The sequence below is a fragment of the Protopterus annectens genome, chromosome 3.part1 (assembly GCF_019279795.1).
Source record: "Protopterus annectens isolate FY-2018-M chromosome 3.part1, PAN1.0, whole genome shotgun sequence".
Classification (NCBI taxonomy): Eukaryota; Metazoa; Chordata; order Ceratodontiformes; family Protopteridae; genus Protopterus; species Protopterus annectens.
This window is the reverse complement of record NC_056732.1, coordinates 218,691,643-218,716,972: the sequence shown is the minus strand read 5'-3', so window position 1 is coordinate 218,716,972 and position 25,330 is coordinate 218,691,643. Positions and strand designations below refer to the sequence as shown.

General features: G+C 42.1%; 1 protein-coding gene across 1 annotated transcript in view; it reads left to right on the top strand.

The window, feature by feature from the left end:
• Nucleotides 1-25,330, top strand: part of DNAJC13 (DnaJ heat shock protein family (Hsp40) member C13) — a gene marked incomplete in the record, with an annotated part of 3,140,357 nt that overhangs the window by 696,533 nt on the left and 2,418,494 nt on the right. Inside the window, 2 exon segments of the mRNA XM_044066722.1 lie at nucleotides 23,613-23,692; nucleotides 23,791-23,960. Coding sequence (XP_043922657.1) covers nucleotides 23,613-23,692; nucleotides 23,791-23,960 — 250 coding nt within the window.

The following is a 25,330-nucleotide window of genomic DNA, read 5'->3' as shown; positions in this document are numbered from 1 at the left end:
TCCCTGAGATTGAGTACACCATGCTGTTAAAAAGCTGTGTTGAGTATTTGGGGAAACTCTTTGTCCATTCCCCTGCTTATTCGATTGGGGATAGGGAATCCTCCAGTGTGCCCCACCACCAACCTAGAATACTTAGTTTCCTCCCTGACCTCACAGTTTTGGCTGCAGTTCAGAGTTGCTGAGTTTTGATCCTTCTAACATTTGTTTTGATGCTTGAGCCTGTGTTCTATATTGCTGTGATATTGATGTTTCGACTGCCCACTCAGCACTGATATTGACACCGTCACTACTGGATCCATTGTTTTCACTGCCAATGTTTGGCTTGGAATGTCAGCATCATTGTTGCAGGTTCTTTAAAACTTTTGCATCAGTCCTGATGTGTCCAGACCTGGGGTTTGTAGCATTTATCCATCCCTCAGTATCAAAGTGATTGTCTGAACCAAAATTCTAATGACATTGGTTCCTCAGTCCCAGCACCTTATTCCCACTTCCCTGTCTGTGTTAGTGTTAAACTTTGATCCCTGCCTTGTGTCCAGGCTCAACATTTTGTGGGGCAACCTTCTACTGCAGTGCAATATGAGCGCCTTTTCTTTGGGTTTTCCCTTTTTGAACATCCAAAAATTCTGATGAGTTCACAGTGAGAGAGGAAGCAACCTGGTCCCCTCCTCTGAGTCACCTACATCTGATATAGATGATGGAGGATGCAGGTTTACCAACATTCTCCATTAGAGGACCCCAGGATTTGCCAAATTTGTCTGTTGTGGCATCCCAACAGAGGCTGCCAGGATTCCCATTCCTGGATATCTGCCTCTTAGCTGTACTCAGAGGTTATGTTTACTTAAAATAGTCTCTGATCTCATTTTACTCTCTAGGCATTGCATTCAGCATTGCTGAGGTGCAGTTGGATGCCTTCCAAATGCTCATGTTCATTAGTAGCAGCTCGGATTTACTTGCCTGCAGATCACATCAACAGTGGCCAGTTTACACTCATTGAAACATGGGGTTTCTATGATCCTCGTATCTCAAAATGTTTCTGGAATTCTGTTCATCTCTGTTTCAGAATGAAGGGTCTTATGGCATCACTAGCGTCTACTGTGCCACATGCCAGGTTGTACATTGCAGGACTGGTGGTCCTAGATTTTTGATCCATTATCTCTTCTCATTTAAATATCAGAGGTATACAGGATAGCTCTGCTGTGGTGGATGTACCTTCCAACTTTATATAAAAGGAACGCGTTTCTCTTAACCACTTCATTTGATGCAGTCACTGCATGAGCCCTAGAGTGAGAAGTTTAAGTGTGAGAATGTTTCATTTTGTATGGGTTTCTTCAGAGGCCAAACTTCAAATCAGCATCTTGGTTTAGAAGGTAGCCCTTGCCCAGCAGGCCTTCCATTCCCAGAGATGTGATGGTAATCTATTCGAACAGCATGCCAAATGTGTGGTCCTTAAACAGGGAGGAACCTAACACATAGATTGCTTTGAGATGGCACGAGAGTATGGCAATGTGATATGCTGTCAGAGCATTTTCTAGTAGCTAGTCGTATTCCAGGAGAGGTCATTTCTCTGTCAGACAAAACTCATTTGCTGTCTACTGATTCCCCATGAGTGATTTATCATCCCCTAGGCAGCTTGGAAACTACTCAGATGCCAGGGCAAGTATTGCTGCAAATTGTGTCCTTAAGAGAAACCTATAACTTACAAAATAAGTTACCTGTTTATCTTGAGCCACAGCCAACAAAATAGCCTTTTCTCAACCCTTGTTCCATCCGTATCTCAGTAACTTGTGCAGAATTATGATTCCAGACTCCACTTCTCTTCCATCAAAGTGAACCTAATTGTCTTTTTTTTATTAAAGCCTCAACTCTTCATTTTTAACTTTGCTATAAGTTTGAATTTGGCAGCCTTTAACTTATTTTATTCTTGTTGATGATCCCTTGTATATGTTCATTTGGTACTTCCTAGGCTGTTCATCTATGATGATCTGAAGAAGCCTAGCCTTGCGTTCCCATAAAAATGTTTAACCGTTATATTTTGCAATATAAATGTCCAAAGATGGGCCAAACAAGTATATGTTGGTGCATTTACATGTTCCCCCTGTCAGTGAGGGCCAGGGGTGAATTTGTGGTTACCCATTCATTCATTCATTCATTCATTCATTCATTCATTCATTCATTCATTCAGATTCTTTGAATAGAGTAAGAGAAGTGCTGTGCTTTAAGTATCTTAAAACACTATTCTATAGAAGAGATATTCTCTGTGATACAAAACATGCTAGAGAGGTAGGTGTGTTAATGTTGCAAGAAAGATTGATGTCCCTGTTGGGTATTTGATTCCATTAGCCTTGCAAATGTGTAATGGGTTTGATAGAACAGGGTTTGTTGAGGCTATATATGGTAGGCAGAGATTGTTACTACTCAGCTTGTATGATACAAGGAGGAGAGGCAAGGCTTTGAGTCAGTTTGCATAGTTTTTATGTTGCCAGCTTTTTTTTTCTAAAGTGAAAGCATCATGGTCATCAGAGGTATAACAAATATTTGGATAGGTATATTTTGAAAGAGACATTGCACCCACTGATCAGCCTAATGAGTCCAAGTTCAGTGGAACTATTAATATCCCTAGATCTGGACATCATACCTTTAGATATAAGCTATGCAATTTAAAAGGACTTTCAGCAGTGAATATGTGGTGATCTAAAGGCAGTTCACTGTCTACCTGGGTTCCCAGATCTCAAACTATGGCATTGGTTTTCAAGGGGGAGTTGTCAGTGTGATCGTTACAAGGAGAGTTACACTTTTCAAAGGATACATTTATATGTTTCTTGACATTTTGATTTAGTCTTTGGTTTTGATGCTGTTTGAGATAGGCCCTCGTAGGGCTGTGGTATCTTCTTGGGAGTTTATGATGGTACCAAGTTTGTAGTCACCTGCAAGCTTGGTCAGCTAGAAACCCTAAACATTGACTTTGACCTCCAAGAGGTAATTGCCATAGAGGTGTGCCCCAGGGAATGAACCATGGGGCACTCTACCAGTGACAGGTCTTTTGAAGAGGTAGAACTGACAACATTTACATACTGGGTCCTTTTTTGTGAGCCAGTTTACTATCCAGTGAGTTGCACAAGAATTAACATTTAACAGGCAAAGTTTGTCTGTGATGCTCAACTGTAGGATAGTGTCAGATGCCTTTGCAAGGTCCAGATATGCGGTGTGTACTGATTTGCCCTCGTCCATTGCCTCAGTGATTTATTTGAAGAAGTCAAGCAGATTAAGCAAGCAGGACCTGTCCTTGACGGATGCGTGCTGAGATGGGTCAAAAGTTTATAGGGTACTTGCATCTATTTGTTAGTTCCATAGTAATCCTTTCTATAACTTTACAGAAAAGACTAGTCAGACTTATGGGTCTATAATTGCTCTGGTCTGTTGAAGCTCCACGTTTCTCCAAGAGAATGACTTGCTGCGCCACATTCATCTGGCACAAAGCCTGTTTGGAGGCTAATATTGAATGGCTTGTACAGTGGGTCCAAGAAGCCATTCTTGATTTATCAGTATCTCTATCGCTGTGTATGGTTAAGCATGAGTGTTTTTAGCTTCTTGAGAGTTGATTTATTTTTCTATTGCAATGAGTTGTTTTTTTTTTTTTATTATTATTATTATTATTATTATTATTATTATTATTATTATTATAAAGCATGTTTGTATTAGGATGTAACTTCTGGTAAGCTGTGAGAAAAGTCCAGCTTTGACAAACACACTAAATTTTGATGAAGCCCTCTAGTAGGCTTCTGAACCCTCTTATACAGAGAAGAATACAACTAATGGAAGACCTGAATTTTTGTGGTGTCCTAAACTTTTTAGCTTTACTTTTCTTTCCACTGTTTATTACCAGATGTTTTTGACTAATTGGAGTTATCGAACTGCATTTATTTCGTGGTCCTTTTAGCTTGCTCTGCATTACATTCCAACATAATTATGATATTGAATTCATATTCCTTTATAATCTCATCTACTCAAAGGCTTTGTTGCATCAGAAGTTTCCTATTCACATTCCCCTTGACAGACCCTAGTGTATTTTTTCAAAACTTTTATCAGAGAGTTTTTAAAATGAGTACATTTTTGTTGTTTGGGTCACTTCAGGTATTTATTCAAGACCCTGTACCTTGACAAAAGTCTAACTGAGCACTTTAAAATGATTAAAATGATTCTTTATACTCTCTTTAGTGTTAGCCTGGATGTGAAGGCTGCTAGCCCAGCTAGATAGAAATTTGTAAATAATCCTTTGTCATTTGTAAATATTAATATGATCTATAGGCTTGATTTACAAATGTAAGAAAACTGTAATCTGCTGAGCTTTAAAGATGTAACCACAGTGCACCCTGCTGGAAGGGAGCAGAGGTATGTGTAAACTGTGTGCCAATGGAGATGTATGTTTTCATGGTAGAAACTGGAACATAGAGTTAACTTGCAAACTCTGAAAAAATAATTAAAGAATTTTAGAACTCTGTGTTCTCAGCTGGAGAGACAGAATGTCTACAGCTGAAGTTTCATTCCATTGTCTGGAAACAGAGGTAATTACAGGTTTCCATGGTAATTGTTTTATGACTTTTCAGTTTTAGGTAAGCTTCTAAGAGAGAATTGTCAGCTTCTGAGAGATGAGTATGTTTAACAGAGACTTCTTAAACTTTAAATTTCTGTTATTCTGGGAACTAAATCAGAGGTGACAAGATTGATGCAATCTTAGATTATTCAGCAGTAATGTGTATTAATTTAAGAACTATCTGAGAGAGATTGTGCAGTTTGTATTTGTTTCTGAACCTGAACACATCAATTAGAATGTAATTTCTCTTAGCGATAGGAAATAGTAAGATTAGCCTAGCTATTTTCTATATTTGGGAGACTGTCCTACAATGTTGTTTTAACATGTTTCCAGTGAATCTGAACTCTATTGTCACTGTGTTGAGTTAATAAGTATGTCTTCTGCTTTTATTATTTATTAAATATATTTAAACATCTTAGTTGTGGCTGGTTTTGTTTGAGATATTTAAGCTCTTAGAGTATGTGCATGTATTTGGTAGTATTGTACAAGCCACTCCTAAATAGCCTTACTCTTGGGCACACTTACCATTTGGATAATAGTAACATTGCACAGTAAAATTAGACACCCTTTGGTAAGGGCCTTTATAGTAGCTGATAAGGTGATTGGTGGCAGTCGATACTACCTTATAGTCTGGGCAGAAGGGGGCATACCTAGTGAATTGTGCTAGCCTTCCCCAGGAGTGTGTGTGTTTGTATATAAATCAAATCTCAAAGTGTGTGCATGTCAACTACTTGGGCAGGGGCACAAAGCGCTGGTTGGACAGAGAGGATGCTACAGGTTTTGATTTGACCACTCGTCTGAGATCTGAACCCTATAGCTGTGCCAGTGGGAAGTCTTATTGGGGATCTGGAGAGAAAGGGAGAAATCAGCCCCAGGCCGACTGTGATCTCTGTGTGCTCTTAAGGGAAATTGTACTTTACTGTTCATCCTCCCAATGTGCACGTCCCTCATTGGTGTTGGTAGGGAGGATCGAAGCTCCTTGATTACTGAGCCAGGGCAGGGGTGTCACATAGGCCTTCTTGAATCAATGGGAAATTGTAAAGGCAATGAGTGGTTATACAACAGCATAGGGAAGGTATTCTAACTTGTCCATCAAACATTTTCCTTGGTGCAGAAGATTTTGCTCACTGTAGCCAGGGATTTTGTGGTAAGTGGACACAGACACACACACACCTTTTTTTGTTGACTACAACTGTCAGCAGAGAAAGGATCGTGGGCCATCTTTTACATCAGCTGTCAATTAGACCAGGTTCCTGTATTTGGCCCACATTATTGTACCCGTCTTCCTGAAATACTATCCATTCTTTTAACATACGTGTAATATCTGCTAGAGAAATGGCAGGGGAAAACATACACATTTATAAGAGTTATAAGCTACCCTTCAGATATGCCTTACTAATAAGTCTGCCTTCTTGGTTTGCTGAGGACTGTATAAAGAAGGGAGAGCAGTGTACACTTTCTCTCCCAGAGTAGGATATAAACCCATTTTTAATAACCAAATTTATTTATATTTAATTGTCTTTGTCACTCAGATGCTTTTTCTGAAGTAAAATCAAATCCATATGAAGCTTTCGCAAATAAGTGAAGACCCTTGAATGTTTAATAGCACACACACACCAGCCTTTTAATATTCCAGGATATAACTTTCATTACAGTTTGTAAAAGAAGATACACACACACTGCTGTCAGATGATACCTGCAGCCTCTTTGGTGGAGCATCTGTACAGCTCATTGTCTTGTGTTATTATTCAAATGGAATCTATTGGAATCCCAAACGGCAAATATGAAAGTAGTATTGATGTATGTTAGTGACGCCAGCCATAAAACAGAATAAGCATCATAAACCCAAAGAACTATGTAGAGAAAGAAAAAAGAGGGGAAGTGGTCTGTGACCTGTAATAGCACTTTCAAATAGTTGAGCTTTGAGAAATACCTTCTTGAAATCCCCTAAACATTAAATTCCACTGCCAGCAAGCTAAATAGCCTACTAGATGCTTCAAATGTCACATCATTTAAGCCACATATCTTGTGAATGTTGTACTTTTCATCATCACTTATCAGAGGGAAGATCAATTTAGAGCATTCCTTTTGGAGATATTAACCTCATACCTCTTTACCATATGCCCTTCAGTCACCTAAAAGACATTTAACTTTTCAGGTAAGTGAAATACCTTTAGAATCCATTAGAGTATATTCAGACCATTGAATCTTGACAGTTGCTGTACAACTCTCCCCCAACAGAAGCAGCATACTTGCACATTTGCCTTTATACTGGTGAGCCCATATAATCAAAGCATAGCAAGTGTTTCAGCATTTTAACATAAATACTTCAGGTAATTGTTCTCTACCCCTTACATCAAGAGGTATCACAAAGAGGCACCATCCCTTTCTCATTTCTGATGCAATTTAATGCCACTTAATATTTTTAGGTAATTAATTCCTCCTGTCCCCTACCAATCCAAGAAGCGAGAGAAGAGGGAAGAACCACCCCCCCATTCAGCTTTTTACAAAGCAACAATGTTTCTAAACCTTTGTATAAGAGCAAATTTAATAAACGCACAAAGGTATCTTAATTCCTGTTCAAATCTCTAGTCCTTTGCACTGGTTTGAGGCTTAGTTTATAAATACAAATATAGATATATATATATATATATATATATATATATATATGTAATTTTTTTTGTCCTATACAGTTAACTCCATGATGGTAAAACAAGAAAGCTACCAAAGTTAAACATATATGACTACGTTTATAGAGTACCATTAGTGCATTTTTTTTTATCCCTCTCTGTTTGAGGCTTCAGTGGCACTCATATTAGCTATTGTTTTTACTGGGCGTGTATTCTGCTCTCAATTGGTCCTATACTTTTTTTCCTGAAAACTGAAGTGAGCTTGACACTAGGTGCCCCTTGGATACTGCATTTCCCCCAGATGAATGTAGTCTTCCATGAGAAACCATTCACCTCATCTACAAATAAATTGCCATTTAGGAGTAGCTGCTTCAAGCTACAATTCTCTTCCAAGGAGAGAGATGTAGCTGGCTTTCCTAGCCAAAAAAAAAAAAAATCTTATTTGGCCCAGGGTACATCCCTTTTGTCTTCAGTCTTTACTGCTGGTGTGCACTAATTACAGGCATAGTAAACACATTTCTTCTCTTCTGTTTGTCTGTAGAAATAATGTAAGAAGTCGTGATGCAGGGGTCCCCTATTTCTGTTGTTTTACCAGGTTTCCAAAGTAGGCATAAACCTACTCTCTAATAGCACAGGTGTGAGTTCTTACCAGGATTGGTGTTTGATGCTGCAAACAAGCAAATTCGGAGGCAAACAGCTGGTGAGCCAGTTCAAGTTTAATGTCTTCTAAAGGAATTTCTGTCCATTCATTTTGTTCTCCATAACCCTGAGGCAGTCTGTGACCTCTACATTTATGGGCACAACTGTGAAGCAGGATAGTTTTCTTCCTGATTCTTTCCTTGTAATCTGCTTGCTTCCACTAAGTCAAGCCTCGATTTCCACAGCCATGTGGTGGGATACTTCTGACAGTGTTTAATCAACTTGCAACAGGTGGTCTGAGTGCACAGTAATGGCTTACTCAGTCTTACTTTGCCGCACAACTTCTAGTTCATGAAGTTGGTGTTGATCCTTTGGAGCTCCACTAATTATGTGAAACTGCTGATCATTATCTTTCATTGTAGTACCGTGAGATTCGAAGCTTCCTTGAACTGAACTAGCCATTTTTAATTTTTCCAGTCACCTGATCTCTCACTCCCTGTGCTTGCTGTCCCTGAGATAGAGGCCTTTCCTCTTTGTTTTCTTTAGTCATGTACTCACCTTTAATTCTACTGCAGAAAGCGTATTTTTAGTATTCAAGGCTAGCTACTGACCAGATGATATATACAAAGCAACTGGAAAGGGGAAAGCCAATAAGCAGTATTAGAGGGAAGTCTATGCCATAATTGGCCATGAACAGAAATTCACAGTTTTTGATCTTAAACCAGTAAAGCCTTTCTGTGGTTCGAATTTGATACTTTCTGAGACTGCCTGACTGCACATGTACAAATTGTCTGTACTTGTATATTCGTTTTATTTGAATTTGTTAAACTGGGCAGAAGACTGATCTCTTGGACAATTTTCAAATTCAGACTGGGTTGAGACAGAAACAAGACAGTTGCAGTTTGCACATATTGGTTGGTAACACTTATTTTAATCCTTATAGGTTGCAACTAGGCTGACTGCCCTCATGAGCCATTTTAATCCTAACCAGTTACCCCATATGAGAATCAAACCCTGCACCTTGTGCTTGTAAGGTAAACACCTTAACCATTATGCCAGTCTCCCATGAGAATACAAGTTACAGTTATAACCTATTTTTGTGTAATAATTGCATACAAAACAAAGTTAATGACATTGAGCTTATACGCTGTATAAGAAAAAACTGTATATAAAAAACAAAGGTGGGGGTGGTAACAAAAGAGAATATACTTAACAGGTTGTGTTAGCCTTGAGAGACTAGGGCAAGTGTATTTCTGAAGTTTCTGAAAAAGGGAAGAAGGGAGTACAAAAGGGAGTACAAAAGGATATCCTTAGAAATGCTGTCACCCAGGAGAGACTGGGGATAGTTTGTGTAGAGTCTGTGTACATTATGAACCGTCTATATCAGGGGTGTTCAACCTGTTTGGTTCACGGGCCACTTACCATACAGTCCAGGGGCGACATACCATTCTTGGCAAGGTTTGGGGAAGGTGCATTACCATAACCAGCATGTAGCTGTCCATTCAAGACAGCTTGTTGTAGGACATGCTGAGGGCCAGATGAAATGGTTTGGTGAACCAGATTTTGGCCCTTTGGATACCTATTAGACACCCCTGGTCTATACAGTTAAAAAGGGAAGAAAGAAAAGGAAAATAATCCCCCTTTCTTTTTTTCCCCCTTTTGCCTTTTTGTGAATAGCTCCCCACTACTAACTAAAATTATCTGAGTTTTGAAAGAGAAAAAGGGGGGGAGTTTATGTTGTGAAGATTGGGTAGAGATGGGTGAAGGCTGCCAGCCTAGCCAAATAGAATTTGATACATAATTCTGGCATTTGTAAACATAAATGTGAAATACAGGCTTGTTTCTTAAATGAAAGACAAATACTTTAAAATGTTGAACTTCAAGGTTGTAGCAACATTGCCATCTGCTGTAAGGAAAACTAAGTCAAGCATTTCATATATTTCTTTTGAAGTTAAAATTATTTCAAATCTATCCTTTGATCTGTAGAGTTCGGAGTCCATCTGTGTGAGCTAGCACATTCTTTCTATTGTTTTAACTTAAGGAATAATTACTAGAATTTACATGTGGAATGTCCTTTATTGCTCTAATTGTAAAAGAATGTAAATGCAGTTTGTGTGTCCTGGGTACCAGGAAGGTGTAAAAGATGATGCAATGTTTAGCAGAACTGCAGTTTCAATTTAAACAATGAGAACCAGACATTAAACATTTTGATCTTGGACATCTAAGTCAGCACTGCCTGTCTTAAGTAAGTTATTTTAGAAGTATGTTTTCTTGTAGCAATAGCTAGGAATTAGAAAAAGATTAGTGTTTTTCTGTTATGTCAGAACTGTACTACTGAATTATTTTAAGTTTCTGTGTGATCTGTGAACTCTTGAATGGCACTGTGGTGTAGTAGTATTGTGATGTCCTTCAAGGATGCATCTGCAGTCCTAACAAATGGGTTGTCCTGTCGTCAGGCAGCCCCTCGGTCTGCCGGATTCCAAAGTCTGGGTCTGGCCTCGGCTGGTGTCGCACTTCACCCGACGTCATCTCTGCTGGTCTTCGGGTATAACGGCATCAGCCAACGCCATTTTTCTCAGTCTTTCTTGCCGCGTGGCGCCCGAAGCAGAAGCTGTTCGCAAGTGCCGGTCAGATCCAGAGATTACTACTACCGAATACTACTCAAGACTTCTAAAAGCTAAGTACCCGTTGGGGACTCTTTCTTGCCTCAGCCGATGTCAGAAAAAGTAAATAACTGTTTAACTTGTGGGAAACAAATACCTCATAAAGATTTCCACTCTTACTGCTTACCTTGTTTAGGCCCAGACCACGACGTAGCAGCCTGTTTAGCCTGTGCTTCCTTCAACCGACGAACGCTTAGGCGTCGGTCGGAGTTTGCTGAACAGTTTTTCGCTCAGATTTTGCGTACATTATGCCGCCGGATCCTCCGACTTCTCAAATTGTTAAGAAACACAAAGAAAAAGACCGACACTCGCGGTCCGCGGTTTCGGCCGAAACCATGGTTAAGCAAACCGCGAGTGTCTCGGTTTTGGCCGAAACCGAGCAAACGGGTCAATCTTCAGCAGAATCCATGACTACTACCGAGGCTCCTGCTACCCTAGTTGAATCGGCCTCTGAAGTTTTGCCTACTAATGTGGTTCCTCTAGAATTATCGGACACCATCCCTTTGGATGTCTCTACCCCAGCACGTGGTGCTGCTAGGCCTCCTGCAGCCATGTCTATAAAGGCCTTTGCCATGGCTAAAGCAGCCAAAACTGCTAAATCAGTGCCTGTTAAGCCCCCCTCACACAGGCCCAGTTCCACTTCACAAATGCTTACTCTGGCAGAGGATCTCATCTCTTTAATAAGGGGATCCCAATCTCACCCAGACAGGGCCTCTCAGCCTCCAGAAAAGAGACCTAGAGCACAGCCCCCTGAGCCAGTGTCCTCAGATGATTCTTCTGATGACTCAGACATTACAGACCATCCAGAGGCTCCTTTTTCTACTTATGAAGATTCTGATGCTGAAGAATCTATTCCTTCTGCCTCTCCACCAGAGGAATTTTCCTTTGGGGAAACCTTACATGCCATGAGAGAGCAATTCCAATGGCAGGGACAAGATTTCTCAGATTCAAGAAAAAGGCTTAGGACCTTTCTACATTTACCACAACATAGGCCCTTAGCTATACCTCCAGTTCTACCTGTTGTGGATGATGCATTTAATGATGTTTGCACTGCTCCTGATACTTTACCTCCAGCCCCTGCCAAGCCTGATAGGTTTTACAGGGTACCGGACACTCATCACCACCTATACAAGGCTCCTCTTGCAGATCCTGAGACTATCTCCCAGGGGCCTAAGGCAGTAGCTTCGACCTCAACAAAAAACCCTCTCCCTTCTGAAAGGGAATCCAGGTCTTTAGAGAGATGGGGTAAAAAAGTTTACACCTCTGCTACTCTCTCAGCTAGAGCTTTGAACTGTCAGTTTCATATGATCCAATACCAAGAGTTTATGCTTGATCAGTTAACTAAGAAACTGTCCTCTGATGATTCCTTAGATAAGAAATATGTTTTAGAAATGGTGAATAACATTCAGCAGGTTAGTAACCATTCTTTAAAATGTGGCTATGATGCACTGGAGGCTTCATTTAGATCAGCCATGACTGGCACAGTTATAAGAAGGCATGCATGGTTGAAAGAACAGGTCTTGCCGGATCATGTTAAAGCAAAGCTATTAGATGCTCCTATGGATAAGGCCAGTCTATTTGGTTCTCCTGCCCAGCAAGTAATGAAGAAAATGGAAGAGAAGGCAAAATCTGTACAAACAGTTAAAGATTTCTTACAGGTTCAGCCCCAAGGTTTAGCAGGAACTGGCCTTCCAAAATTGGTCCTTTCCAGACTCCTCTAAATCTCAGAGAGGCAGGAATAGACGTTCCAGAGGCAGAAATCAATCCAGAGGAGGTGCCTACAGAGGACGCCAGTGGCAAGGCAATAACCAACGAGGCACAGACACAACCACTGCCACTGCAACAGGACAATCACAGTGACTTGGCTCTGACACCGCCTACCAGGGAACAAATAGCAGCACCCTTAGGCGGAAAGTTAGCCTTATTTTCAAAAAATTGGCACTATATCACAAGAGACAAGTGGATTTTGCAGACTATAGACCAAGGCTACAGGTTTCATTTCCACACCTTACCAGTAAAAAGAGGAATGCCAAACCTACCTCCAAATCAGAAAACAGAAGCTCTAAAGCAGATAGCTCAATTGACAAAGATGAGAGCTGTGGAAAGGGTACCACCAACAGAACAGGGCAAAGGATTCTACTCCAGACTCTTCCTAGTACCAAGAAAAGAGAAAAGTTGGAGACCTATTCTCGACCTGTCCACTTTAAACACATTCATCATTGTTCCCAAATTCAAAATGCTGACCCTACAGCAACTTCTTCCCATGCTGGGCAAGGAGTGTTGGCTGGTAACTCTAGATCTCAAGGAGGCATACCTGCACGTCCCCATACGACCAAATTGCAGAAGATACCTCAGATTTCTTGCAGGATCAGAGCATTATCAATTCTCAGCATTGCCCTTTGGCTTATCTACTGCGCCCAGAGTATTCACAAAATGCCTGGCATCAGTAATCGCTCTTTGCAGGCTACAGGGAATCCAAATTTATCCATACCTGGACGACTGCCTGATACAAGCGGACAACAAAAGCAAGCTGACAAAAGACTTACAAAGAGTCATTTGCTTACTACAAGCCCTGGGATACACAGTCAATTTAAAAAAGTCAAGACTGATACCATCCCAAACAAGAACATTCTTGGGTGCAGAATTGGACACAGTAAAACAGATGGCATTCCTAACTGCAGAAAAGCAAGAACAACTCCCTCTTTACTTCTTGGCATTAACAAAGCAGAACAAACTAACAGCAAGGAAAGTACTGCAGGCCTTGGGCTTCATGGCATCATGCATAATCCTGGTCCCCATGCCAGACTGCATATGAGAAAGCTACAGTGGTACCTAAAGAATTTATGGTCTCAACACAGGCACAGCTTAGAAACCGAAATACCACTAATCCCATGCCTGAAACAAGAGTTCCTATGGTGGGCTCAAGCATGCCAGTCAAACCCAGGCTTGCCCTTCCACAACCTTCAAGCAAGCCAAACCATCACAACGGACGCCTCAGACCTAGGTTGTGGGGCCCACATGCTGGACAAATGCATACAAGGATTATGGACTCCAGATCAACTGCACCTGCACATAAATCAAAAAGAAATGCTGGCAGTAAAACTAGCAATCCAGAATTTCAGACCATTCCTCAAAGAAGGCCATTTAATGATAAGGACAGACAACACCACAGTCATGTGGTACATCAACAAACAGGGAGGCACTCATTCATACCCCCTATGCCGAATGACTCTGGACCTATGGAATATGGCTCTGAGCTACAACATTCAGTTACAGGCAATATTTGTACCGGGAAAAGAAAACATCCTAGCAGACATGTTAAGCAGAACTACCTCGGATGCTCACGAATGGATGCTACACCCGGACATCTTCAAGGCCATCACACAGAAATGGGGAATGCCACAAATAGACCTATTCGCATCCCCACTCAATCACCAGCTCAAGAAATTCTGCACAAGGACATACCACCCACTTGCATGGAAGGTGGACTCTCTATCCTTCAGTTGGAAAGGCCTGACAGCATATGCATTTCCACCTCTTCCTTTGATGCACAAGGTACTACTGAAAATCAGAGGAGCGTCCAAGGATAATTCTGATAGCTCCAAATTGGCCAAGACAACACTGGTACCCATTGCTGAGGAGCATGTCTCGGGGGAGAACGTGGACACTACCCCTGATGCCTTTGATGTTAACTCAGAACGACTACAACATCATGCATCCAAACCTAAAAACTCTGCAACTGACTGCCTGGAACATTACATAACAGCAACTAACCCAGATTTATCCCAAAGGGTTAAAGACATTATCCTTGAGGCCCGCAGACCTTCTACAAGAAGGAACTATGCAGGAAATGGAAAAGGTTTGTCATTTGGAGTACTGAAAGAGGAAAAGATGTGTCAAAGATAGATATTGCCAACATCCTGGAGTATTTGGCAGAGCTTCTCCATACAGGCCTGTCCTATTCCTCCATCAAGATACATGCATCAGCTATTTCTGCAGAATACAGCTTGATCCCCTGTCTTCTCACATCCTCTACTCAGGCAGTTCCTCAGAGGAATCAAGAATGTAAAACCTCCTAGGAAACCACCATTACCAGCATGGGACTTGAATGTGCTAGAAAAATTGACACTCCCTCCATTCGAACCAGCCGCAACAGCAGATCTTCAACACCTATCCTGGAAAACTGCTTTCCTACTGGCAATTATTTCAGCAAGAAGGGTTTCGGAACTACAGGCCTTAATGGCAGTACAACCCTTCCTAATCTTCCATCAAGATAGAGTATCCATGAGAACTAATCCTACATTTATGCCTAAGGTGGTATCCAGAGTGTCTCTAAACCAGGCAATCCACCTACCTACCTTCTTTCCCAATCCACAGAACAGGGGGGAAAGACTGCTGCATACCTTGGATGTACATAGACAGTTGCGCTACTACCTGGACAGAACCAAGGGCAATAGAAAAACTGACCAGCTTCTAGTAGCTTATGCAACAGGAAGGGAAGGAAAAGCAATTTCCAAACAGACAATCTCCAAGTGGATAGGAAATTGCATAAGATTCTGTTACTCCTATCATGGAAAGCAAATTCCACAGAACATAAGACCTCACTCTACAAGGGCTACAGCCACTACCACAGCTTTCTTACGAGGAGTGGCTACCAAGGACATTATTGAGGCGCTACTTGGACCTCCGTGCATACATTTGCCAAGCATTACAACTTACCTCTATACTCTAGATCCCGAGCAGGGTTTGCCACTGCTGTATTGCAAGGGATCCTAACTACACCATAATTCTTCTTCCTCCTCGCCTAGTTTGGCTATGGTATTCTACCCATTTGTTAGGACTGCAGATGCATCCTTGAAGGACATAGTACAGTTTTGTACCTACCATAAATGTAGATGTCCGAACAGGATAGCATCTGCAGTCAGGATTACCCACCCTCCTTCCCTCTGTGGTACTCCTAGGGTATTTACCCTCCTAATAGCTAGCTGGGGGGGATCTCTTATGGTGTATTTGTTTGTATATATGTACATACATGCTTATTTTTTGTGTTTGCCTACTATTTTTTTTTGGAAACATTGGCATTTACCCAAAATTTAGTTTTCCAAGAGGGCAACTGGCATCTGGGGCAAGAAACACTGAGGAAAATGGCGTCGGCTGATGCCTTTATACCCAAAGACCAGCAGAGATGACGTCGGGTGAAGTGCGACACCAGCCGAGGCCAGACCCAGACTTTGGAATCCGGCCGACCGAGGGGCTGCCTGACGACAGGACAACCCATTTGTTAGGACTGCAGATGCTATCCTGTTCGGACATCTACATTTATGGTAGGTACAAAACTGTACTTTATTTTTCGTATTTATTATTAAATATTTTTAAACCCTTTTCAACTGTGGTTGGTTTATGTAGAGATAAATTAAGCTCTAGAGTACATTGCATGCTTAGAAGTGATCCTGTAATAAGCCTTGATTGCTTCATTTGCACTACTATTGGATAATAATATTACACAGTAATAATTGGGCACCCCGTTTAAGGATCTTTGGGTAAATGATAATTAGCTGGTGGTGGCTGGAATTACTACCGTTCAGTCTGGACATATGGAGAATCTGTGTCAGCCTTTCCTAGGAGTGTCTGTGAAGTTGTATAAATGTGTGTGTGTGTGTGTGTGTGTGTGTGTGTGTGTGTGTGTGTGTGTGTCTGTCAGCTACTTGGGCAGGGACACAAAGCAGATAGGTAGGTACTAGGCTATTGGCCCTAGGGCCTATATAAGCCTAGCCAAACGGTACCCTGGCATTTGCCGCCCAAGAAAATTATTACTGGGTACTGGAGGTTTTAGCTTGCCAGTTAGGCTGAGATGTGGACCCCATAGCTGTGCCAGTGGGGAGTCTTATTAGGGACCTGGGGACAAGGGAGCGACCAGCCCCAGACTGACTGTGATCTCTGTGTGTTCTTAAGGGAACCTGTTTTTGTTTTGTTTCTACAAATGTTTGTTTTTGCTGGCATTGAATTGTTCTTAAGGGAAATTGCACTTTACTGTGTGTATTTGTTATCCTTTCCTCATATATGAGACGCCCTCTCTGGTGTTAGTGGTGAGGATTGAGGCTCCTTGATTGCTGGGCCAGGGCACGGGCGTCAGATGTGTTTGGCAGTGGTTGGGATATCTACCTCACATATTAATTGTGGTTTGCAGTTGTTGGCATATCTACATCACATATTAATTAGTTGGCAAATACAAATTGGCGTGTAGTGGTGTGGGTAGAGTGAATCCTGTAGCTTATGTACAGTGATCTCTGAATGTGTTTTGTACTCTAAAACAGCCACGCAGTGAATACTCAGAGTTCAGATCACAATTGTTTTATTTCTTTTGTTAGCTTAGTCAGTCAGGGTGAGCAGGCAGCATGTCAGCAGGGGAGCATGGAAAGCTGACAAGGAGCCCAGCTGGTGGAGATGTGCCAGGCTAGGGGACTGGTGCATGGAAACCTGACTAAGGCAGACCTGATTGCAGCCTTGGTTACAGCTGCATCAGAAAACAGCATCCAGGAGGAAAAGCAGACTGGCAGTGGAGATGCAGTATCCTCGGAGAATGGACAGCTCAACCTTTCTGCAGTGGACTTAAAAATCCAGCTGGAGCTAAAGAGACTTGAGTTGTAGGTCAGGCATTTGGAGGTAGAGGCCGAGGATAAAGAACGTCAGAGGAGGCATGAGAGGGAAATGCTGACTCTTCACCAGAGTCATGGAGGTAATGGGGAAGGGAGTAACTGGACCCCAGATGCACAACAGGTCAGTAAATTTATTCCGTAAATTAAAGAGGGGATAATCTTGATAGTTTCATTCATATGTTTGAGAGGGTATGCAAACAGTATAGTGTTGACCAAAGGCTCTGGGTATGGTTCCTGACCCCCTTACTCCATGGGAAAGCTGTAACTTTTTTGTCAAAAATGCCTGACGCTGTGTGTTTTGATTTTACTGCTGTAAAAAAAAGTATTTTAGAATGTTTTAAGCTAACACCCGAAATGTATAGGAAAAGGTTTCGTGAGCATAGACGCAAAGCAGATGAAAGTGTGTGTGAATATGTTGCTGAACTGAATACTTCTTTTCATAGCTGGGTGGGTGGATGTCAGATTACCACTTTTGAAGGGCTGGCAGACCTTTTGGTGAGGGAACAAGCCCTTAGCACTTTGCCTGAGGACATGAGGATTTGTCTAGCTGATAAACAATGTGCTACTTCAGATGAGTTGGGGAAGAAGGGAGACCTATATCTGGCCAGCAGGGCAGCCCTGCACAGGAAGGGGGACCCCCAGTACTGCTCACGGGTCTAAAGGAACCCATGGTGGGCAGCAGAGACTGCCACAACAGAATCTGCCAATATCAGGGGAAGCCACGAGTCCAGGTACACATCCAGAGGAGCTAGGGTTTTGAATGCAAGCAGTGGGGCCATGTGGCATACAGGTGTCTATGAAGGCAAGGTGGGGAACCAACGGTGAGGGAGCTAGTAAGTGGGAAAGACAAAATGCCATTAGTAGGTTGTCTTGAGACAACAGGGGTACTAAACTACCAACCATCCTGCAGATGTCCTGAGAAGGAAGGATTTGGATGAGGCAGTACCATGTACTTTTGCGGTTACACACGGTAGGCTAGGAGGCAAGCATATGGGTCTGGTAGCCTGGGGAAGACCCAGACAGACTGCGTACTTGCAGCCAGGACTAGTGTAGTGAGGTGGTTACTTCAGGGAGGGAGCCACACTGTAGCAGTGAAAATTGAAGTTGAGGCAGAGCTGCTTGTGGGTAGTGATGTTCCCTTGGACAGGGTAACTGCAAAGGTAGAGGTGAGTAATAGTACCCAGGCTGACAGTGAGACACCACTGCCAGAGGATGCCAGACTTCCTGTGGAAGGGGAGTTGGGAATGGTTACAAGGAGAGAGTTGAGACAGGCTCAGCTCTCAGACCCTACATTGCAAGGCCTGAGGCAGGTAGCTAGGGAGGCACCTGATTTTCAAGGAAAGGGGGAATCTGTATACTGGGATAAAGGGTTACTATACAGAGAGTGGACCCCTGAGGGAGGGCTAGAAGGTGAGTGTGTTCAACAGTTGGTAGTGCCTAGAGCCTACCATCTGGCACTTCTAGCCATAGCCCATGATATTCCCTTTGCAGGTCATATGGACATAAAACGTACAAAGAGGCGTATTATGCGGAACCTTTGTTGGCCTGGAATTTCCAGAGATGTAACAGGGTACTGCAGGACCTGTGAGCAGTGCCAAAAGGTAGACAAGGCAGGAGACCAGGTGAGAGCTCCTTTGATGCCTTTGCCTGTGAATGAGGAGCCATTTCAGAGGGTAGCTATGGCTATTGTGGGTCCTCTGAGTACCCCATGTTCCACAGGGAAAAAGTATATCCTGGTGATAGTGGATTATGCTACACGATACCCTGAGACAGTGGCTTTGTTTACCATTGAGGCAGAGAAGGTGGCAAATGCTTTGTTAGAGATTTTCAGCAGGGTAGGTTTCCCAAATGAAATACTGACTGACCGAGGTCCCAGTTTCATGTGAGACCTGCTGGCTTGTCTGTGGAAGTCCTGTGGGGTGAAGCACATGAAGACCACTCCCTACCATCCCCAGACTAATGGCCTTGTTGAGAGGTTAAACTCTACAATCAAGTCCATGCTACGGGCATTTGCAGATCAGTTTCAGAGGGAGTGGGAAAAATATTTGCCCCATCTGTTTGCTTACAGAGAGGTTCTCCAGGAATCCACAGGTTTTTCATCCTTTGAGTTGCTGTATGGGCATAGAGTGAGGGTACCTCTAGATTTAATTCGAGATGAGTGGGAAAGTGAGTGCGAGTCTCACAAAGGAGTCTGTTGTGACATATGTCCTAAACCTCAGGACAAGGCTCAGGGAACTCATTGTCTTAGCCCAGGAGAACCTTGCAGAAACCCAACAACAGAAGGTGTGGTATGACAGGAATGCTCGAGCTAAAGTATGCTGTGGGGCAGCAGGAAATTGTTCTCATTCCTGTCGAACAGAACAAGCTGCAAGCAGCTTTGGAGGGACCCTACAAGGTGGTAAGAAAGGTAAGTGATTTTAACAACATGGTGGAACTGCTAGGCAGACAGCCGGGGCACAAATTGTACCATGTTAACATGATGAAACCTTACCATGAAAGTGAGGCCCTTGTGCTGAGCATTTGCAGTGGATTGCAGGAGGAGTCTGAGGGAGATCTTGGGACTGACATTCTCAGTGAGGCTCTGGCTGATACCTCAGTGGAAGGGGTAGCAATATCCCAGCAGCTATCTCCTACCCAGGTTCGAGAAATCCGAGCAGTGTTACAGGAATTTGGGGACATGTTCACTGGGAAACCAGGATGCACCCACCTGCACCAGGTGGATACAGGACCCGAAAGGCCTATTAGGCAGGCCCCTTATAGGGTGCCTGAGAGAGTCAGACAGACTCTGAGGGAAGAGGTACATGAGATGTTGGAACTAGGGGTGATTCAAGAGTCGAACAGCCCCTGAGCCTCCCCAGTAGTGCTGGTGCCAAAGAAGGATGGCAACACCAGGTTCTGTGTGGACTACAGGAAAATAAATAGTCGCACAGAGTCTGATGCTTAACCCATCCCTAGGACATATGAGGCCCTAGAGCAGCTGGGTGGAGCTAAGTATCTTGCAACCATTGATCTTACCAAGGGTTACTGGCAATTGCCTTTGACTTCCAGTGCTAGAGAGAGTTCAGCCTTTGTGACTCCTTTTGGCTTGTACGACTTCACAAAGATGCACTTTGGGATGAAGAATGCCACAGTGACTTTCCAGAGGCTGGTGGATAATATCCTAGCAGGAGCAGGGGAGTTTGCCTTTGCTTACCTAGATGATATTGCCATCTACAACCATTTCTGGCCAGAGCACCTTCAGCATGTCAGGGAGGTGCTGGGCAAACTACAGAGGGCAGGGTTGACCATTAAGCCGAGCAAATGTCAGGTGGGAATAGGAGAGGTCTCCTACCTAGGACATAGAGTGGGGAGTGGTAAGATAAGGCCAGAACCTGCCAAAGTGGAAGCCATTCAGGCATGGCCTGCACCTGTTACTAAAAAGCATGTTGAGGGCATTTTTAGGGACAGCAGGGTACTACAGAAAGTTCATCCCCAGTTATAGTACCATAGCTGCTCCCCTCACAGACCTGACAAGGAAGAACAGGCCAGATAAGGTAGTGTGGACCCCAGCATGTGAGCAGGCATTCCAGAAGCTTAAAGAAGCTTTGGGAGGACCCCCTGTGTTACCCAGTCCAGATTACAGCAAAGACTTTGTTGTGCAAGTGGATGCTTCGAACCATGGGGTGGGGGCTGTACTTAGCCATATTTCTTCAGAGGGGGAAGAGCACCCAGTGGTTTATCTCAGTTGTAGGCTCCAATCCAGGGAGGAATCCTATGCAGCTGTAGAAATGGAATGTTTAGCCATTGTGTGGGCACTGCAGAAACTTCATTCTTATCTGTAAGGAAGAAAATTCACTGTTATGATAGATCACAACTCCTAATCTGTCATGCTGCCAGATTGAAGAAACTCCAGCTCTATTCATTCGCATACCGTCTGCTCAGAGGTGACATGTGCCTGACATACAAGGCCATGTCCAACCTGGAATTAATGGACATGCTCCACCTCAAAAAATCCAAATCCACCAAAACCACTAGAGCAAGCGACTTAAACCTTAGCACGGATATAAATAGGACATGCTGGAGGGATAGATTTATCACTCAGAGACTCCCTATGCTGTGGAATAAAATCCCGGTCCATGTGAGGCAGAGCACCTCGCTGGCTCTGTTCAAGAGAAATCTTGACCTGTGGATGGGAGATCATAGGTTTACCCCTGGAATCATCTCTGTGTCACTGCTGGACAGAGGCACAACAAACTAATGGGCACAGTATTTTTTCATATAAGGGGTGGCGTAAGCCACAAAAATTTGGGCTAGGCTTATAAATGCCTTAGGGCAGATAGCCTAGTATAAACCTATGAACCTAATATGGTTAAACAGAGCCAGCCAACAAAATGCCAAGTTGCTAAGATGGAGCCTGGGGTTGCAAGCATATATGTTAGTGCAGGACCACAGTGGGATTAGCAGTGCCAATGCAGATGGGCTCTCAAGACAGGGAATGGGGTGAGGTACACTCAGTTAGACCTAACCCTCTCAAGTGGCATTTCTCAAGGGTCACTTGAAAAGCTAGCTTGAGTTCTCGGGGGGGGGGGGTTGAAGATTGGGTAGAGATTGGTGAAGGCTGCCAGCCTAGCCAAATAGAATTTGATACATAATTCTGGCATTTGTAAATATAAATGTGAAATATAGGCTTGTTTCTTAAATGAAAGAAAAATACTGTATAATGTTGAACTTAAAGATTGTAGCAACATTGCCATCTGTTGTAATAAAGACTAAGTCAAGCATTTCAAATCTTTCTTTTGAAGTTAAAATTATTTCAAATCTATCCTTTGATCTGTAAAGCTCGTGGTCAGTCTGTGTGAGCTAGCACTTTTTTCCTATTGTTTTAACTTAAGGAATAATTACTAGATTTTACATGTGGAATGTCCTTTATTGCTCTAAGTGTAAAAGAATGTAAATGCAGTTTGTGTGTCCTGGGTATAAGGAAGGTGTAAAAGATGTAATGTTTAGCAGAACTGCAGTTTCAATTTAAACAGTGATAACCAGATATTATTAAGCATTTTGATCTTGGACATTTAAATCAGCACTGCCTGTTGTCTTCCGTAAGTTATTTTAGAAGTATGTCTTCTTGTAGCAGTAGCTAGAAATTAGAAAAAAGATTAGACTAAGTGTTTTTTATGTCATGTCAGAACTGTACTACTGAATTATTTTAAGTTTCTGTGTGATCTCTGAACTCTTGAATACCACTGTGGTGTAGTAGTATTGTCTTGTGTTTTTAGTGTTTATTATTAAATATTTTAAAACCTTTTTCAAATGTGACTGGTTTATAATAATTGGACACCCCTTTTAAGGACCTTTGGTTAGCTGATAATTATTAGCTGGTGGTGGCAGGAATTACTACCGTATAGTCTGGGCATAGGGGCACAGCTGGAGAATTTGTCAGCCTTTCCCAGGAGTGTCTGTGAAGTTGTATAAATACTTATCTCTTAAGTGTGTGTGTGTGTGTGTGTGTGTGTCAGCTACTTGGGCAGGGACACGAAGCACTGGTTGGACAAAGAAGGGTACTGGAGGTTTTAGCTTGCCAGCTAGGCTGAGATCTGGACCCTATAGCTGTGCCAGTGGGGAGTCTTATTGGGGACCGACCAGCCCCGGACTGACTGACTAATCTGTGTGTGCTCTTAAGGGGAATTGCACTTTACTGTGTGTATTTGTTAACCTTTCCTCGTATATGTGTTACTGGTGAGGATTGAGGCTCCTTGATTGTTGGGCCAGGACACAGGCGTTACATATGTATGTATATATATTTACTTATTTGTAGAAAGGTGCGAGTCAGAATATATGTGGCCAATACTCCTTTTTTGTAAGGGTGATACCTTCTAATGGATGGACTCACCACTTGAACTTTGCTGCTTTTATTTTAGGATTTTTGACATCAAGATGTTTGCAGCCCCACCTTTTCTTCCTAGTCAGGAAATGTATATGAGCTATATTTCTAGTGGATTTTTTTTAAACTGTCCAGAATGAAATTATTTCAGCAGTAATTCTCTACCCTTCGGGTTTGGGGGAATAGGAAGGTTATTTTTTCTTATAAGTGTGTTTGTCAGGATATCAAAAAAAAAAAAAGCTTAGACTCTCTAGTTTGGGTGACTCCTAGTCCATTTTGACAAGCTTCTTTTGCTGGGTGAGCAGATCATCTTGGCACCAGTTAAGAGCCAATAAGAAGAGCTATAGTCTCACCATTTCGCCAGTGTGTGCTGTGTAAATGTAAAGGAGCCCCCATTAGTAGGGGACACCTTCGAACTTACCTAATGCATCCATGTAATTTTTGCATTATTATGTGTGTGTTGTATGTCTGAGTGTGATTTATACAAAAAAGTTGGATTAAAATTTCAAAAGTAAATACACCAAATAGGAATGTGTTGCATTTATTTAATTGGTATTTGTCATTAAATTTTAGATGGAAACTTTGCAGATGCAGTTTTCAGATTTAATGCCAATATCGCATACAGTGGGGTCCTACACGCAGTTACACAAGACGTAAGAATTTTATTTTTGTTTTTTTTTCTCTAGTTTTGTTTCTTGATTGCATTTTTTCAAGTTCATTTGATTACTTTTTGCCTTTATTTTTTAACCAGGGTTTATTCTCTGAAAATAAAGAGAAGTTAATAAATAATGCCATTACAGCACTGATATCACAGGAGGGTGACCAGACCATTGCAGTTGCAGAACTAGAAAGCCAATTTCAAGCTGTGCGTCGACTGGTTGCTTCCAAAGCTGGGTTTTTAGCCTTCACACAACTTCCCAAGTAAGGAACTAGCTATTATTTTGGATTTATTACAGTGCAGTTAGACTTTATTAAAAGAGTTGAGCTAGAGCTGTGCTGACTACCAAGTGTGGGTGTGCTTCAAGCAGCAGTTTAAAAATATGTTCTAGATGGTAACATGATGTATAATTATGTATTGTTTTGTGGGGGTTAGATGTAAACAAAAATAAATACTGGGTGCTTCAGCTGGCTCCTTTTTACCCCAGGTTTCAAGAATTGACTGTAGTTACTACAGGTACAGGGGGAAAATTATCTATTTTAAAAGTAGACCTGTTTAAAAAAAAAAAAAAAGTGTGAAGAGCTGGATAAGATACTTGTTGTCATGATATAATGAGACACTAATTGTGGCTAGAGACTCTTAGAATGAGCCTTCTTAAGGGACTGTTTCACAGCAGCATCATGTTATGCATTGTGTAGTGGCCCCCAAAAAGATTGTATCACTTTTTTCCCTGTAGTTTTAAACTCTGTAGCTTTTACTTAATCACTTCCACAGGATGGTTTCTCAAGTGATGGGAGGGCCTGCTAGCTGAACCTGAGTCTATTGGGTTGCAATCAGGGAACTCCTACCAATTTGCACTGAGCAGCCAGCAAGCTTTCAATGTATTTTCAGATTTTCATAAGTAGATACTATGCTGCTTGCCCTTCTGGGCCATTTTAAGCCTAGCCAGTTTTCCACAGGTGAGAATCAAACTCTGTACTTTGTGTTTGAGAGGCAAACATCATAATTATTATTCCACCTCTACCCCAGAAGGATATTTTATTTAAAAGACATGACTTGCTCAGTCACATAATTAGGCAATGGAATTTGAGTGAATCTAACCTTGCACAGCTGCCCCCTCCGGAAACAGCTTAACAGTTCCTTAATCAGTTAAGCCAACAGCCAGAATACATTACCACTGTATTAACATTAGTGCTATGCCTTTTTAATGTTTTAGTTGCATAAAAAAATCTTTGTAGAAGCAGTGTTCTGTTCTGTCATATTTACACACCTTCTTTGTCCATGTCACCAAACATTTGAAGCTAAAATGTTAAGAATTCAAGTCTGTTGGCTGATCTCTGGTGGTTGAAATGCTTCTTGAAACCTATCTAGTAGTATTTAAGGCATTGTGCAAAGTTTGTGTAGGTACTGCATGGAACGGAAGAATACAATGTACAAACATAAGTTTGTACTTAATAATCTGACACTGAGACTGTTAAATTAGCTTTCAGATTGAGAACAGAAGTGCCTGTTATGTTTTGTTAGTGTCTGCTTTGCAATATTCCTCCCATAGCAATGTTGGACATTTTCTTCAAGTTTCTGTACAGTGTGTGTTGGGCCCAAGGGTATGTTGTCTGCTAAAATCAAGTTGCAC